This window comes from Oncorhynchus mykiss, chromosome 9 (genome assembly GCF_057628025.1).
Source record: "Oncorhynchus mykiss isolate SJ-2025 chromosome 9, ASM5762802v1, whole genome shotgun sequence".
Classification (NCBI taxonomy): Eukaryota; Metazoa; Chordata; class Actinopteri; order Salmoniformes; family Salmonidae; genus Oncorhynchus; species Oncorhynchus mykiss.
In genome coordinates, this window is record NC_143030.1 from 44,756,331 (window position 1) to 44,775,155 (window position 18,825).

At 43.6% G+C, this 18,825-nt stretch overlaps 1 protein-coding gene across 1 annotated transcript; it reads right to left on the reverse strand.

Moving 5' to 3' along the window:
- Window positions 1-651: 651 nt before the first annotated feature.
- Window positions 652-15,012, reverse strand: actr5 (actin related protein 5). Its single transcript, XM_021615649.3, has 9 exons — window positions 14,578-15,012; window positions 14,173-14,411; window positions 5,008-5,177; window positions 4,553-4,770; window positions 4,130-4,267; window positions 3,884-3,982; window positions 3,603-3,742; window positions 3,317-3,449; window positions 652-1,311 (listed from the first exon to the last, which is right to left on the reverse strand). The coding sequence occupies exons 1-9, from the start codon at window positions 14,959-14,961 to the stop codon at window positions 1,018-1,020; spliced, it is 1,815 nt and encodes a 604-aa protein (XP_021471324.3). The 5' UTR covers window positions 14,962-15,012; the 3' UTR covers window positions 652-1,017.
- Between the last annotated feature and the right edge of the window lie 3,813 nt (window positions 15,013-18,825).

Below are 18,825 nucleotides of genomic sequence, written 5' to 3' on the forward strand. Positions count from 1 at the left end.
CGCTTGAAGAATTTTGAAAAGATTAATGGGAAAATGTTGCACAATCCTGGTTTCGAAAGCTCTTAAAGACTTACCCAGAAAGACTCACAGCTGTAATCTTTGGCAAAGGTGCTTCTACAAAGTATTGACTCGGGGCTGTGAATACTTATGTAAATTAGATATCTGCATTTCATTTTCAATACATTTCTAGAAACACGTTTTCACTTTGTCATTATGGGTTATTGTGTGTAGTTGGGTGAGAAAAAATAAATAAAATTAATACATTTTAAATTCAGGCTAACAACTAAATGTGGAATAAGTCAAGGGGTATGAATACTTCCTGAAGGCACTATATATCTAACATGACACAGTGTGGCAATACTACAATAGAGATCTAACTCTATGTGTATCTCTATAACAAAACATCTGTAAGAAAGGGGATGTTCCTACATCCCAGTAATGCGGCCAATGGTGCTTTACAAGCTGCTGAAGAGCTTGTATTGGCTGAGCATTCAGTTGTTTGGTCAAAGGTGTGTGTGGGGGAAAAAAATCTACTGTACTGTAGACTAACACCACCCTGTGGCACAATAGTGTACTGCAGTAATACTCATGTGGATATGGATTTCGCTCTTCTAGATACAGCATACAACAAAGAGGAACTTGACAGTCTTATACAAAAAGTATGTTTTTATTGTAATATTTTACAGCAAATGCCAGCTTGTGGTATCTAGGTGTTTGGTTGACAACATATCCTTGACTGAATCTGAAACATAGCTTGATTGTATTATAAAAACTCCACAGGTAAAAAAACAAAATCATTTATGTGATGAAGTATAAAAAGGACTAACACAACCAAACAGCCCAATGCCTTCAGACTGGTCTAAAGTTGTAACCATTCAACATGAGTGGTCCATTGGTCCATCATCATCTGTGCTAATTTGAAATCCCAAAATGCACAGCACCATGATATATACAGTGAGATGCACCCACCTAGTTATGCTATTTCCCATAAGTGCTCATGAGAGAAAGTGGAGGAGTTCAAGTTTGGGTCGGTGCCAAGGTGAAGGTTGATGGAGAGGCTGAAACACTGTCGGGGGAAGCTGCTGTCATCGTGGTAATGGGCACTAACAGAGGTTCAGCAAGGCGCGGGACTGGTTTGGCGATCTTCATGGGGATGAAGACGTTGGAGGCACAGTGCTCGCTCAGATACTCACCGCCCTTCTCCTCGTAGTCCTGCCGGCTGATCCAGCCCTCCCCGCCAGGGGGGTGCTCCAAGGCCCAGTCCCGAGCCCCGTACCAGGCATCCACCGCAGGCCGCGACGCCATCATCACCTGGAGAGCAGAGTCAAAACAGTGTACTATGCTGCTCAACTACAGTCCATTCAGAAAGTATTCAGACCACTTCAGTTTTCCACATTTTGTTACGTTACAACCTTATCCTAAAATGTATTAAAATATTTGTTTCAATCGCTCAGGGCTCCCGTGTGGCGTCGGGGTCTAAGGCACTGCCTCTCAGTGCTAGAGGCGTCACTACAGACCCTGGTTCGATTCCAGGCTGTATCACAACCGGATGTGATTGTGAGTCCCATAGGGCGGCGCACAATTGGCCCAGCATCGTCCGGGTTTGGCCAGTGTAGGCCGTCATTGTAAATAAGAATTTGTTCTTAACTGACTTGCCTAGATAAATAAAGGTTAAATAAAAAATGTCATCAAAGCGAAAACCAGATTTTTACATTTGCAAATGTACAAAAAATAAAAAACAGAAATACCTTATTTACATAAGTATTCAGACTCTTTGCTATGAGACTCAAAATTGAGGTCAGGTGCATCCTGTTTTCATTGATCACCCTTGAGATGTTTCTACAACTTCATTGGAGTCCACCCGTGGTAAAATCAATTGGTTGGTACACACCTGTCTATATAAGGTCCCACAGTTGACAGTGCATGTCAGAGCAAAAAACTAAGCCATGACGTTGAAGGAATTGTCCGTAGAGCTCCGAGACAGGATTGTGTCGAGGCACAGATCTGGGGAAGGGTACCAAAACATTTCTGCAGCATTGAAGGTCCCAAAGAACACAGTGACCTCCATCATTCTTAGATGGAAGAAGTTTGGAACCAACAAGACTATTCCTATAGCTGGCCACCCAGCCAAACTGAGCAATCGGGGGAGAAGGGCCTTTGTCAGGGAGGTGACCAAGAACCCCATGGGCACTCTGGCAGAGCTCCAGAGTTCCTCTGTGGAGATGGGAGAACCTTCCAGAAGGACAACCATCACTGCAGCACTCCACCAATCAGGCCTTTATGGTACAGTGGCCAGACGGAAGCAACTCCTCAGTAAAAGGCACATGACAGCCCACTTGGGAGTTTGCCAAAAGGCACCTAAAGGACTGTCAGACCATGAGAAACAAGATTCTCTGGTCTGATGAAACCAAGATTGAACTCTTTGGCCTGAATGCCAAATGTCACGTCTGGAGGAAACCTGGCAACATCCCTATGGATGGTGGTGGCAGCATCGTGCTGTGGGGATGTTTTTCAGCAGCAGGGACTGGGAGACTAGTCAGGATCGAGGGAAAGATGAACGGAGCAAAGTACAGGGAGATCCTTGATGAAAACCTGCTTCAGAGCGCTCAGGATCTCAAACTGGGGTGAAAGTTCACCTGCCAACAGGACAATGACCCTAAGCACACAGCCAAGACAACGCAGGAGTGGCTTCGGGACAAGTCTCTAAATGTCCTTGAGTGGCACAGCCAGAGCCCGGACTTGAACCCTTATCGAACATCTCTGGAGAGACTTGAAAATAGCTTTGCAACGACGCTCCCCATCCAACCTGACAGAGCTTGAGTGGATCTGCAGAGAAGAATGTGAGAAACTCCCCAAATACAGGTGTGCCAAGCTTGTAGCATCATACCCAAGAAGACTCGGGGCTGTAATCGCTGCCAAAGGTGCTTCGACAAAGTACTGAGTAAAGGGTCTGAATACTTATGTAAATATGATATTTCAACAAAAAAAACTGCTTTTGCTTTGTCATTATGGGGTATTGTGTGTAGATTGATGAGGGGATAAAATAAAAATAAAAAATCTATTTTAGAATAAAGTAGTAACGTAACAAAATGTGGAAAAAGTCAAGGGGCCTGAATACTTTCCCAATGTTCTGTAAGTTGTAATATGGTTCTCTCCTTATCACCATATTGTTTAAATTAAGACTTGTATAGGTGACTGTGTATTTATACTGCTGGTATAGAATATTCTTTGTCTCAACATGAACCAATATAAATTGCATGACACAACGGTGTCCTTCGGAGCAGTAAATTCCCACACACACCGACGTTTACTATACCTGGAAGTGCGACTGGAAGGGCCTCATGGCCAGCAGCTCTCTCTCTATCCTCTCCTTCATACCTGGATACTGTAGGTTCCCTCCCGTCAGGAACACATTATGGGCCAGTGCCTCCTGCTGCTCAGGAGTATACCTGCACACAGTCAAGTCATGCAAACTATGATCAACCTCTTCAGCTACTATGTGAATCATGCTCTAGTTATTGTGGCCATCTGCGTGTTGTTTAAAAAATAAAAATAAAAAGTACAATCAAACATGTATAGCGAAGAAATGTGCAGTAGATTACCCGGCTAAGACATACTGCAGCGTCTCCATCATGCCCATCTGGTCTTCTCCTATCAGCGACGGCTGGAAGAGGATCTCTGAGACTCGCAGGCGCTCCGTGCCCACAAACAGCTGATGGTACTCTGCCATGTTAAACACCGGCTGTGGCGAGAGGAGGTCGTCAACAGGGCTAGTGGAGCCTCCATCAGAAGAGGTTTAATCACAATCTATATTTCGTTCAGTATGAATGTGGTTCAGACTGTTGTGTTTATACCATTAAAATAATAGAGAATATTGCTTTACCTGCACAGGTTTTTCTGTCTCTGTGTTTTCCTCGCTGAAGTCTGGATCCATCTCTGTCACCCCGTCCCCTTCGTCCATTGGCTGCTCCATTTCTGAGGCCTGACAGAGAAAGATGTCTTACTTGTCAATTAGTTTAACACCAACATTATTCCCAACACTGTGATATGTTGTCATAGTCTAGGCTGTTTTGTTGGACATCGTTGCCATCCTAACTCAATGCTATCGTTTGCTAGCCCCTATGATCACCTGTAAGAGCCGCTGCCTGCCCTGCTCCACCACCAGGCTCAGCTTGTTGATGTAGGACTGCAGCTCCTCAGCAGAGTCCATATTCAGCTGTACCAGGTTCTTATGGAACTGCTCCAGGTAGCCGTCCTCCAATAGCTCCTACGCACATGACCAAGCACACACACACACACACACACACACACACACACACACACACACACACACACACACACACACACACACACACACACACACACACACACACACACACACACACACACACACACACTGACGGTTTACCTCAATGGATACGACTGGTGGTTAAAATGATAAGGAAAGCTTTAGAGCTTAGGTCTATGAGTGAAATGTGGTGGTTTAGGGGAGAAAGGGGGTCGAGGTTAAGGTTCATAGCTGACCAAGTCGTTAAAAGGTAATGGTTCTTGCCTGCACTGTCAGTAGTTTATCCAACCGCTCTTGGTCCTGCTGTAGCTTCTCCTCCCTGCGCCGGGCGTTGATCTCCTGTAGCCTGCGCAGCTGCTGGGTGCGTCTCTCCTGCCTCTCCTCCACACTCACCACGCCGCCCAGCCCCTTGGCAGAGAAGGGCAGCTGCATGCGGTGCACCTCCTGCTCATAGAACTCTACACTGCGCCACTTCTCCAGCTCTGAGAGACACCGAGAGAGAGAGACACAGAGAGAGAGAGACACACCGAGAGAGAGAGAGACACCGAGAGAGAGAGAGAGAGCGAGAGAGACACAGAGAGAGAGAGAGACACACAGAGAGAGCGAGAGAGAGAGAGAGAGAGAGAGAGAGAGAGAAAAATGAGTCACATATAAAGTAAAGCATCACAGTTACTGTTTCATATAATCTCACTACATCTCTGGCCTCATGGCAGGCAGACCTTGGTGGTAGTCTGTGGCTGTGTAGCTGTGTTCGTGGAGCAGCTCCTCCATGCGGCTGAGGGTGACGGCAGCCAGGTGACCAGGGTACTTCAGCTGGAGTAGACGCTGGAGATACGAGGCCGCCTGGCTCCCGCCCACGTTCACACGCTTACAGTTCCCTGCATCCAGCCTGGGGAAACACCAGAGGAAAGAATGTTACAAGTTGTGTGGCATGTGTTAAAATGGCACATAGGCACGCCTGAGCAATGGAGCAAACAGTGCAAGCTGCACCCCCACTTTCAAAATAGGGATGCAAATTTGTGTTTTTGCACCTCCACTTTTTTTTTACCAGAAAGTAATCATGATCCATTTGGTAATTTGTCATTTTCAAATGATTGGTAATGTTTTGAGCAAGTCTGTATTAAAATAGATACAGTGGGGCAAAAAAAAGTATTTAGTCAGCCACCAATTGTGCAAGTTCTCCCACTTAAAAAGATGAGAGAGGCCTGTAATGTACACTTCAACTATGACAGACAGACAAAATGAGAAAAACAAATCCAGAAAATCACATTATAGGATTTTTAATGAATTTATTTGCAAATTATGGTGGAAAATAAGTATTTGGTCAATAACAAAAGTTTCTCAATACTTTGTTATATACCCTTTGTTGGTAATGACAGAGGTCAAACGTTTTCTGTAAGTCTTCACAAGGTTTTCACACACTGTTGCTGGTATTTTGGCCCATTCCTCCATGCAGATCTCCTCTAGAGCAGTGATGTTTTGGGGCTGTTGCTGGGCAACACGGACTTTCAACTCCCTCCAAAGATTTTCTATGGGGTTGAGATCTGGAGACTGGCTAGGCCACTGCAGGGCCTTGAAATGCTTCGTTGCCCGGGCGGTGTGTTTGGGATCATTGTCATGCTGAAAGACCCAGCCAAGTTTCATCTTCAATGCCCTTGCTGATGGAAGGAGGTTTTCACTCAAAATCTCACGATACATGGCCCCATTCATTTTTTCCTTTACACGGATCAGTCGTCCTGGTCCCTTTGCAGAAAAACAGCCAGGTCCCCCCGTGTGGTTCTGGGATTTTTGCTCACCGTTCTTGTGATAATTTTGACCCCACGGGGTGAGATCTTGCGTGGAGCCCCAGATCGAGGGAGATTATCAGTGGTCTTGTATGTCTTCCATTTCCTAATAATTGCTCCCACAGTTGATTTCTTCAAACCAAGCTGCTTACCTATTGCAGATTCAGTCTTCCCAGTCTGGTGCAGGTCTACAATTTTGTTTCTGGAGTCATTTGACAGCTCTTTGGTCTTGGCCATAGTGGAGTTTGGAGTGTGACTGTTTGAGGTTGTGGACATGTGTCTTTTATACTGATAACAAGTTCAAACAGGTGCCGTTAATACAGGTAACGAGTGGAGGACAGAGGAGCCTCTTAAAGAAGAAGTTACAGGTCTGTGAGAGCCAGAAATCTTGCTTGTTTGTAGGTGACCAAATACTTCTTTTCCACCATAATTTGCAAATAAATTCATTAAAAATCCTACAATGTGATTTTCTGTTTTTTTCTCTAATTTTGTCTGTCATAGTTGAAGTGTACGTATAATGAAAATTACAGGCCTCTCTCATCTTTTTTAGTGGGAGAACTTGCACAATTGGTGGCTGACTAAATACTTTTTTGCCCCACTGTACATCCATCTAATATATGATATAATAATTAACAGACCGCATTTCCCACCCCCATCACCACAAGATGAATGGTTTTGCTGACTGGAAAGTGTTGCTTCACTCCCGCCCCACTATTTTGGTTCAGTGCAGTTAGAAAGCACTAGTTGCACCATTTGAAAAATACATGTTTTATCTATTTTGTTGTGCTGCTGTTACATTTGCATCGTTGTTTCATGTCCTGTGGTGTTGTTACATATCAGTTGAGCTGCGTGTACCACCAGCAAACTCATTTCACATGATGAGCACGGCATGTTGAGATTAGGCGTCTCTGTAGCACAGACTCTGACTCTGAGTAGCCTTCCATCAGCCTACCAAATGTTGCACATTAGCAGAAAACTTCATGTCCGGTAGCTCGTGGACTGTCAAAGAAATAATCAGTAAGCCTAATATTACATGATTAAATCTGTGAAATAATTTAACTCCCCAAGCTGTTTGCAGGCATTTAACACCATTCTGCATTTTTACCATCTATTTTCACAACTTCAAATCGGTTAAATCACATTGTTAAAATGTTTACAAATTAGTTACAAAAGTAAGAGTCCTCGCTGAGTTCCATATGAGAGCGCACCGTGGATGCTTCGCAGTTAAAGTGTAGCCAAGCTGTGTCTGTATGCACCAAATGAAAAAGCCCAGGATATTTGTATCTTGATAAAAACAGCTCTGTTGGTGAGCTAGACAAGGGGGCAAAATGAGGCTTAGCCCCCTCCGTTGAAACTTGTGCCATCTCAGTTTAAGTTTTGTGTCCCTAAATCAAAATAGCAAAAAGGTTCTAATGATTGAGTGTAAGGCTGTCCCCGACAAAAAAAAACATTTGGTCGACCTATAATCGCTGGTTCTTTCGACCAATATTTTTTGTGTATTTTTCACTATATAAACACACCCAACTGTATGTGTTTTAATAAAATCAACTATATGTAGGCTACTGAGCTTGTCTGATGCTTTAAGCACACTGTGATTAAATACACTATATATACAAAAGTATGTGGACACTCTTTCAAATTAGTGGATTCTTAATGTAATGCTCTGATCTAGTGGAAACGTCATAAAATAGGCCTACCTGGTTACTTCTTATCCCTTGCCCAAATAACCTACAGCTGTGTCTATCCTGAGCTCACTGGAGCAGGTAACTCTGAGGGCCCAGAATATTTTATACAATGTTGCAAGTTTGCTAGCATGAGCTTCAGGCTGGAACCAAGTGAATACAATGTTTCAAGTTCCTTGCAGACAGGCCATGCATAGCCAATGTGATTTATAGGATATTTATTTTTAAATCAGGATTTTTTTTCTACCTGCAGGCTGTTTTTATTTGTTAGCTTAACGTAGGCTATTTTTTACATAGTTGTCAATGGCAATAGAAGTTACTTTTAGAATTTTGATTAACCACATGCAATGATTTTGAGATACAAAGACTTCATTATAAATTAAATGAAACTCTTCCACGAAAATGTGCATGTAAAAATCAGAACTGGCATGTACACCGGTAGAAATGGTCAGATAAATTGGCTCTAGGCCATGGACAGCCCTAATGGAAGCTGAGGTGTCAACACTTGTTCATGACAGGCAGCTGTTAAGAATTCCTTTTCCACTTCGGCAAATGTGTTCAGTCAGCACCGACGACTCATGCTACACCCAAGGAAATCTCAACTAATCCAACTGGCATTAGAGGGGGATCTTACAAGAATATTTTTGGGGAAGTATTGAATGATCAATTACTCAGGACGTTCAACAGATCGTCAAGGAGGCTGCAACTCTTCGGAAATGGGTAAGAAATGATTTAGCTGGTAGATTTTGATCAACATCTTGGTGGTATAAAGTGGTGTCATTCTCAGCAAAACCCTAGGGTAAGAAATGGCAAAATGACTTATTTAGCCAGTCTTTATTTTCATTGCCAAAACCAACCTTGCTTCGTGTGTAGGGGCGCTGTCGTGGTGCCGATAGAGTGCCAACCTGTCACTTCTTGGTCAAAAGCACTCAATGGTCTCGGCATTTGAACTTTTCTGTTTATTGTGGTATAGGGTGATCTAAGCATAATTCAATATAATTATAATGCATAGGCATGTTTCATTATAGAAATAGAATGTAAGCTTTCTTGGTAGCCTATTGCTTTTCGTGGTTGTAAATGGAACTGTGTGTATTGAAAACGTGTTTGTGGTAGGCCGGCATTGCTTAATTGATTGAGTGGGTGGGTCGAATTTGATCCACAGAAGTGTATAGTGCAGTATCGCAACATGTTGCTGAACTCATGAGCTGCATCCATGTTTGAAATAGGCCTACCTATGGGTCTATTTATTTGGCAAGACAGCTGTGCATGACTGCGTCTCACTGTCGTAGGCTGTAGGCTATGTTTTGGTTATTTGCATTCGCCTTTAGTTTACTGCGTTTGTTTGTTTACTGTTAATGTAACTAGTCTAAATATAGATTGTATTATGCCTTTATCGATCTGATATTTTGTTTATAAGCCTATAGTAGGCCTACCCCTGTTCTGTTCACATTCATTTGTTTGCATTTGCAGTTGTGTCGGTATTCTAAGCCAAACTATCAATTCTGTTTTTTTGTTTTGCATGAGTTACTAGGTTTCTACTTTCAGCATTTAGTTTGCATTATTTTGGTGAGACAGCTGTGTTTGGCTGCATTCACATAGGCTGTTTGTAATAGGTGAATTACCCTATCTGTCTGGTAGCCTACATTCATTTCCAAAATGACCTTTCTTTAGTGTGTAGGGCACTGTCCATTGTGCTGATACAGCGTAGGGGAGATGGGCTACAGATTTGGCAGCAACCTGTCACTTCAAAAGCTCACAATGTTCTCGGAATTTGAAGTTGGTGTTTATTGTGGTATAGCGTGATATAAGCAGAATTCAATATAATTCCAATGCAAGAACCCCAAAAAACATTTCCCCTCTCACCGATTTCAACTGCACCCTTAATCACTTTATCCTGGCGCTGGGTCTGTCTGCTTGGCTTGGTAAGTAATATCGACTGGTAATATACTCTGTTTCACGGAAATATGGGTCTCTCGGGATATGCTATTGGAGTCGGTACAGCCACCGGGATTCTTTGTGCGCCGCGTCGACATAAATAAACATCTCTCTGGGAAGAAGAAGGGCGGGGGTGTATGTTTCATGATTAACGACTCATGGTGTAATTGTAACAACATACAGAAACTCAAGTCCTTTTGTTCACCTGACCTAGAATTCCTCACAATGAAATGCCGATCGTATTATCCTTCGGTTATAGTCACAGCCGTGTATATCCCCCCTCATGCCGATACCACGACGGCCCTAAAAGAACTTCACTAGACTTTATACAAACTGGAAACCATATATCCTGAGGCTGCACTTATTGTAGCTGGGGATTTTAACAAAGCAAACTTAAGAACAAGGCTACCTAAATTCTACCAGCATATTGATTGCAGTACTCTCGCTGGCAAAACTCTGGACCACTGCTACTCTAACTTCGGCGATGCATACAAGGCCCTCCCTCAGCAAATCTATCTGATCACGACTCCATTTTGCTCCTCCCTTCCTATAGCCAGAAACTCAAACAGGATATACATGTGACAACGACTATTCAACGCTGGTCTGACCAATCGGAATCCACGCTTCAAGATTATTTTGATCACGCGGACTGGGATATGTTCTGGGTAGCCTCATTGAATAATATCGATTTATACGCTGATTCGGTTAGTGAGTTTATAAGGAAGTGCATAGGAGATGTTGTACCCAGTGTGACTATTAAAACCTACCCTAACAAGAAACTGTGGATAGATGGCAGCATCTGCACAAAACTGAAAGCACAAACCACCGCATTCAACCATGGAAAGTTGACTGGGAATATGGCCTAATACAAACAGTGTAGTTATTCCCTCCGCAAGGCAATGAAACAAGAGAAATGTCAGTATCGAGACAAAGTGGAATCGCAATTCAACGGCTCAGACATGAGACGTATGTGGCAGGGTCTACAGACAATCACGGACCACAAAAAGAAAACCAGTGACGTAACGGACACCGACGTCTTGCTTCCAGACAAACTAAACACCTTCTTCGCCCGCTTTGAGGATAATACAGTGCTACCAAGGACTGTGGGCTCTCCTTCTCCATGGCTGACATGAGTAAGACATTTAAACGTGTTAACCCCCGCAGGGCTGCCAGGCCAGACGGCATCCCTAGCTGCGTCCTCAGAGCATGCGCAGACCAGGCTGATGTGTTAACAGACATACAGTGCCTTGCGAAAGTATTCGGCCCCCTTGAACTTTGCGACCTTTTGCCACATTTCAGGCTTCAAACATAAATATATAAAACTGTATTTTTTTGTGAAGAATCAACAACAAGTGGGACACAATCATGAAGTGGAACGACATTTATTGGATATTTCAAACTTTTTTAAATCAAAAACTGAAAAATTGGGCATGCAAAATTATTCAGCCCCCTTAAGTTAATACTTTGTAGCGCCACCTTTTGCTGCGATTACAGGTGTAAGTCGCTTGGGGTATGTCTCTATCAGTTTTGCACATCGAGAGACTGACATTTTTTCCCATTCCTCCTTGCAAAACAGCTCGAGCTCAGTGAGGTTGGATGGAGAGCATTTGTGAACAGCAGTTTTCAGTTCTTTCCACAGATTCTCGATTGGATTCAGGTCTGGACTTTGACTTGGCCATTCTAACACCTGGATATGTTTATTTTTGAACCATTCCATTGTAGATTTTGCTTTATGTTTTGGATCATTGTCTTGTTGGAAGACAAATCTCCGTCCCAGTCTCAGGTCTTTTGCAGACTCCATCAGGTTTTCTTCCAGAATGGTCCTGTATTTGGCTCCATCCATCTTCCCATCAATTTTAACCATCTTCCCTGTCCCTGCTGAAGAAAAGCAGGCCCAAACCATGATGCTGCCACCACCATGTTTGACAGTGGGGATGGTGTGTTCAGCTGTGTTGCTTTTACGCCAAACATAACGTTTTGCATTGTTGCCAAAAAGTTCAATTTTGGTTTCATCTGACCAGAGCACCTTCTTCCACATGTTTGGTGTGTCTCCCAGGTGGCTTGTGGCAAAGTTTAAATGACACTTTTTATGGATATCTTTAAGAAATGGCTTTCTTCTTGCCACTCTTCCATAAAGGCCAGATTTGTGCAATATACGATTGATTGTTGTCCTATGGACAGAGTCTCCCACCTCAGCTGTAGATCTCTGCAGTTCATCCAGAGTGATCATGGGCCTCTTGGCTGCATCTCTGATCAGTCTTCTCCTTGTATGAGCTGAAAGTTTAGAGGGACGGCCAGGTCTTGGTATATTTGCAGTGGTCTGATACTCCTTCCATTTCAATATTATCGCTTGCACAGTGCTCCTTGGGATGTTTAAAGCTTGGGAAATCTTTTTGTATCCAAATCCGGCTTTAAACTTCTTCACAACAGTATCTCGGACCTGCCTGGTGTGTTCCTTGTTCTTCATGATGCTCTCTGCGCTTTTAACGGACCTCTGAGACTATCACAGTGCAGGTGCATTTATACGGGGAATTGATTACACACAGGTGGATTGTATTTATCATCATTAGTCATTTAGGTCAACATTGGATCATTCAGAGATCCTCACTGAACTTCTGGAGAGAGTTTGCTGCACTGAAAGTAAAGGGGCTGAATAATTTTGCACGCCCAATTTTTCAGTTTTTGATTTGTTAAAAAAGTTTGAAATATCCAATAAATGTCGTTCCACTTCATGATTGTGTCCCACTTGTTGTTGATTCTTCACAAAAAAATACAGTTTTATATCTTTATGTTTGAAGCCTGAAATGTGGCAAAAGGTCAAAGTTCAAGGGGGCCGAATACTTTCGCAAGGCACTGTATTAAATCTTTCCCTATCCCAGTCTGCTGTCCCCACATGCTTCAAGTTAGCCATCCTTGTTCCTGTACCCAAGAAGGCAAAGGTAACTGAACTAAATTACTATCACCCCGTAGCACTCACTTCTGTCATCATGAAGTGCTTTGATAGACTAGTCAAGGATCATATCCCCTCCACCTTACCTGTCACCCTAGACCAACTTGAATTTGCGTACCGCCCCATAGGCCCACAGATGATGTAATCGCCATCACACTGCACACTGCCCTATCCCACCTAGAGAAGAGGAATACCTATGTAAGAATGCTGTTCATTGACTACAGCTCAGCATTCAACACCATAGTACCCTCCAAGCTCATTATAAAGCTTGAGGCCCTGGGTCTCAACCCCGCCCTGTGCAACTGGGTCCTGGACTTCCTGACGGGCCGCCCCCAGGTGGTGAAAGTAGGAAACAACATCTCAATTTTGCTGATCCTCAAAACTTGGGCCCCACAAGGGTGCGTGCTCTGCCCCCTCCTGTACTCCCTGTTCACCCATGACTGCGTGGCCATGCACGCCTCCAACTCAATCATCAAGTTTGCAGACCACACAACAGTAGTAGGCTTGATTACCAACAACGACGAGACAGCCTATTGGGAGGTGAGGGCACTCGGAGTGCGCTGTCAGGAAAACAACCTCTCACTTAAAGTCAACAAAACAAAAGGAGATGATTGTGGACTTCAGGAAACAGCAGAGGGAGCACCTCCTATCCACATTGATGGGACAGCAGAGGAGAAGGTGGAAAGTTTTAAGTTCCTCGGCGTACACATCACGGACAAACTGAAATGGTCAACCCACATATACAGTGTGGTGAAAGCGCAACAGCGCCTCCTCAACCTCAGGAGCCTGAAGAAATTTGGCTTGTCACCTAAAACCCTCACAAACTTTTACAGATGCACAATTGAGAGCATCCTGTTGGCCTGCATCACCGCCTGGTATAGAAACTGCACTGCCCATAACCGCAGGGCTCTCCAGAGGGTGGTGAGGTCAGGACACCTACAGCACCCGCGGCACAGGAAGGCCAAAAAGATCATCAAGGACAACAACCACGAGCCACTGCCTATTGGGGTACTATGGTGTTGAATGCTGACCTAGAATGCTGAACCCGCTACCATCCAGAAGGCGAGGTCAGTACAGGTGCATCAAAGCTGGGAAAGAGAAACTGAAAAATAGTTTATATTTCAAGGCCATCAGACTGTTAAACAGCCATCAGTGAGGATGCTGCCTACATACAGACTTGAAATCATTGGCCACTTTAATAAATGGATCACTAGTCACTTTAATAATGCCACTTGAATAATGTTTACATATCTTGCATTACTCATCTCATATGTTCATGCTTGTATTTTACACAATCTTGCCTATGCAGCTTGGTCATTGCTCATCCATATATTTATATGTATATAGTCTTATTCCATTCCTTTACTTAGATTTGTGTGTATTAGGTAGTTGTTGGGGAATTGTTAGATTACTTGTTAGATTTTGCTGCACTGTTGTAACTAGAAGCACAAGCATTTTGCTACACTCGCAATAACATCTGCTAACCATGTGTATGTGACCAATAAAATGTGATTTGCTGTATAGTGGTTTTACCTTCCATTGATAACGGGTAGGATGTGAGAGCAGTGGTAGCCAGAGGAGAGGACAATGCCGGTGTTTTGGTGTGTGAGGTTGCTGAGAGCATTGTTGTAGTAGAGGCTGTACAGGCAGTCTATGCCATAGGACACATGAGGAACTCTGTAGCACTCAAAGAGCAGCTCTGACATCATCTGGCGACTGTGCAGCGGGTTGCAGGGCGCCTCTGTGAGCACTATAGGATGTTCAACACTGCCCTAAAGAGGGGAGAGAAAGGAGAGAAACCACATCAGATGTGCTTGAAGGAGCAACTATCTAGTTAGCTACTGTTGTCAGTAAGTTATATTCAAGACTGAGAAGGCAGAACGGTCTAAACAGGACAAGCAACATAGGAAATTGTGCAACATAACTTGAACACCTTACCTCAGTCACAACTCCGAGGTGGCTGAATATGTAATCAAACATCAGTTCCTGTATCTCGAAGTTTACAACCACATTTCGGTCAAACTGGCTTTTCAGGAGCCATCTCACCGGCTCGAGGTTAGAAATGTCATTGCCGATTTGGGTTTCACTTCGCGCTGCCCCTCTGCTCCTCGCCGCCACGGACTTGAACAGAAGCCGCGGTGCGCCTAGTTCGTCCCCTTTGCATGCCCAACCGGCCCTTGTTTGAAAAGAGCCGTTATCTATTATTATCGGAACTGGTGATGGTTGTAAGCATTCGGCAGAAATCTCGAAAATCGGATCGGGAGAGGATTTGTAGTCTTGAAAAGAAAATATTTTGCATGTTGTGTCTGTTTTGGAAGTCATTTTGAAAGGGTGTTACTACAAAATACGTCCGACTAGAAAGCTTGTACCACAAACCAAAAGTTCCGCATAGCTCTCGTTACGTTTTGACAACGTAACAATTATTAAAAGGGCAGTCAGAAGTTGGTACATCCATTTTTTGACTTATAAATGAATTGTACCAATAGATTATTAAAAAATATAACGTATACACGCCTCATGAGCTTAGTTTAACTGCTGTACCCCATCAGAACCCAAAATATAAGCTTGTTTTACTCCAATGTTTGTAAACAAAACATGGTTAAACTATACTTGTGATATCATGGATGGTCAGTCCATGCATCCATAGCCCTGTCTATGAATTTGAGTGATTACATTTCTCCAGCCCCATCCCTCTGCTTTCTACTGAAACAGTGGCGGGGTTCCTGTTGTTATTGTTTAAACTGCTGATTGGCCCTTCAATGTTAAAACATGTATATATTACTATTATAGTAGATCCCCTAACAACAATTTTTATATGGGTGGCTTAATTTATCTACAGCAGACCTTTATTTGTTGCCTCTATCTCCAGAACAGGTTAATGTGAGTACAGCATGTGTGTGATAACCAATTATGTATAGAAACCTTGGATTACTGATGCTATCTATTAGCCATTGAGGGGCTTTGAAACCAACAGTCGGCCCCAGTCGGCGCAGTCCTCCATAGGAATGAATGGAATTCTACAGTATTTCAATTAAATGTTTCAATACATGTATTTAGGTATCTTTGTTGTTGGGAACAGTAACATTAGCAATCTCAAAAATATATACTTTGGCCTCCCGAGTGGCACAGTGGTCTAAGCTGAGATCCTGGTTCAAGTCCAGGCTCTGTCGCAGCCAGCCGCGACCGGGAGACGCATGGGGCAGTGAACAATTGGCCCAACGTCGTTAGGAGAGGGTATGGCTAGCAGAGATGTCCGTGTCCCATCGCGCACTATCGCCATCGCGTCCCATCGCGCAATGCACACTGACACTGTCGCCAGGTGTACGGTGTTTCATCCGACACATTGGTGCGGCTGGCTTCCGGGTTAAGCGGACATTGTGTCAATGAGTTGCAGCGACAAGAGTTGCAGCGACGAGACAAGACTGTAACTACCAATGAGGTAAATAAAATAAGAATAAATTATACTTTAAGGAAAATTTTATTAAATAGATATATATTATGTTATTATATAGATACAGTGCCTTGCGAAAGTATTCGGCCCCCTTGAACTTAGCGACCTTTTGCAAACTCTCTCCAGAAGTTCAGTGAGGATCTCTGAATGATCCAATGTTGACCTAAATGACTAATGATGATAAATACAATCCACCTGTGTGTAATCAAGTCTCCGTATAAATTCACCTGCACTGTGATAGTCTCAGAGGTCCGTTAAAAGCGCAGAGAGCATCATGAAGAACAAGGAACGCACCAGGCAGGTCCGAGATACTGTTGTGAAGAAGTTTAAAGCCGGATTTGGATACAAAAATATTTCCCAAGCTTTAAACATCCCAAGGAGCACTGTACAAGCGATAATATTGAAATGGAAGGAGTATCAGACCACTGCAAATCTACCAAGACCTGGCCGTCCCTCTAAACTTTCAGCTCATACAAGGAGAAGACTGATCAGAGATGCAGCCAAGAGGCCCATGGTCACTATGGAAGAACTGCAGAGATCTACAGCTGAGGTGGGAGACTCTGTCCATAGGACAACAATCAGTCGTATATTGCACAAATCTGGCCTTTATGGAAGAGTGGCAAGAAGAAAGCCATTTCTTAAAGATATCCATAAAAAGTGTTGTTTAAAGTTTGCCACAAGCCACCTGGGAGACACACCAAACATGTGGAAGAAGGTGCTCTGGTCAGATGAAACCAAAATTGAACTTTTTGGCAACAATGCAAAACGTTATGTTTGGCGTAAAAGCAACACAGCTGAACACACCATCCCCACTGTCAAACATGGTGGTGGCAGCATCATGGTTTGGGCCTGCTTTTCTTCAGCAAGGACAGGGAAGATGGTTAAAATTGATGGGAAGATGGATGGAGCCAAATACAGGACCATTCTGGAAGAAAACCTGATGGAGTCTGCAAAAGACCTGAGACTGGGATGGAGATTTGTCTTCCAACAAGACAATGATCCAAAACATAAAGCAAAATCTACAATGGAATGGTTCAAAAATAAACATATCCAGGTGTTAGAATGGCCAAGTCAAAGTCCAGACCTGAATCCAATCGAGAATCTGTGGAAAGAACTGAAAACTGCTGTTCACAAATGCTCTCCATCCAACCTCACTGAGCTCGAGCTGTTTTGCAAGGAGGAATGGGAAAAAATGTCAGTCTCTCGATGTGCAAAACTGATAGAGACATACCCCAAACGACTTACAGCTGTAATCGCAGCAAAAGGTGGCGCTACAAAGTATTAACTTAAGGGGGCTGAATAATTTTGCACGCCCAATTTTTCAGTTTTTGATTTGTTAAAAAAGTTTGAAATATCCAATAAATGTCGTTCCACTTCGTGATTGTGTCCCACTTGTTGTTGATTCTTCACAAAAAAATACAGTTTTATATCTTTATGTTTGAAGCCTGAAATGTGGCAAAAGGTCGCAAAGTTCAAGGGGGCCGAATACTTTCGCAAGGCACTGTATATACAACACAGAGTTACACATGGAATAAACAAACATACAGTCAATAATACAGTAGGAAAAAAAGTACATATACAGTGTGTGCAAGTGAGGCAAGATAAGGGAGGTAGGGCAATAAAATAGGCTATTGTGGAGAGGTAATTACGATATATCAAATAAACACTGGAGTGATAGATGTGCAGTGTCGCAGTGGTGGGTAGTATATGGGGCTTTGGTGACAAAATGGATGGCACTGTTATCGACTGCATTCAATTTCTTGAGTAGAGTGTTGGAGGCTATTTTGTAAATGACATCGCCGAAGTCGAGTATCGGTAGGATAGTCAGTTTTACGAGGGTATGTTTGGGGGCATGAGTGAAGGATGCTTTGTTGCGAAATAGGAAGCCGATTCTAGATTTAATTTTGGATTGGAGATGCTTAATGTGGGTCTGGCAGGAGAGTTTACAGTCTAGCCAGACACCTAGGTATTTGTAGTTGTCCACATATTCTCGGTCAGAACCATCCAGAGTAGTGATGCTGGACGGGCGGGCAGGTGCGTGCAGCGATCGGTTGAAGAGCATACGTATAGTTTTACTTGCATTTAAGAGCAGTTGGAGGCCACGGAAGGAGAGTTGTATGGCATTGAAGCTCGTCTGGAGGTTAGTTAGCACAGTGTCTAAAGAAGGGCCAGATGTATACAGAATGGTGTCGTCTGCGTAGAGGTGGATCAGAGAATCACCAGCAGCAAGAGCGACATCATTGGTTTATACAGAGAAGCAGGTCGGCCCGAGAATTGAACCCTTTGGTACCCCCAAAGAGACTGCCAGAGGTCCGGACAACAGGCCCTCCGATTTGACACACTGAACTCTATCTGAGAAGTAGTTGGTGAACCAGGCGAGGCAGTCATTTGAGACACCAAGGCTGTTGAGTCTGCCAATAAGAATGTGGTGATTGACAGAGTCGAAAGCCTTGGCCAGGTCGCTGAATACGGCTGTACAGTATGGTCTCTTATCGATGGCAGTTATGATATTGTTTAGGACCTTGAGCGTGGCTGAGGTGCACCCATAACCAGCTTGGAAGCCAGATTGCATATCGGAGAAGGTACAGTGGGATTCAAAATGGTCAGTGATCTGTTTGTTAACTTGGCTTTCGAAGACCTTAGAAAGGCAGGGTAGGATAGATAGAGGTCTGTAGCAGTTTGGGTCTAGAGTGTCTCCCCCTTTGAAAAGGGGGAGGACCGCGGGAGCTTTCCAA

What these genes read in the sequence shown, in the direction of transcription:
- actr5 (XM_021615649.3), bottom strand. Translation starts at nt 14,961, where the DNA reads ATGACTTCCAAAACAGACACAACATGCAAAATATTTTCTTTTCAAGAC. An exon ending in ATAAACTACTGACAGTGCAG is followed by an intron (nt 4,268 to 4,552) that starts GCAAGAACCATT and finishes TCATGTGCGTAG; the next exon opens with GAGCTATTGGAGGACGGCTA. An exon ending in CCTTCCAGTCGCACTTCCAG is followed by an intron (nt 1,312 to 3,316) that starts GTATAGTAAACG and finishes TCTGCTCTCCAG; the next exon opens with GTGATGATGGCGTCGCGGCC.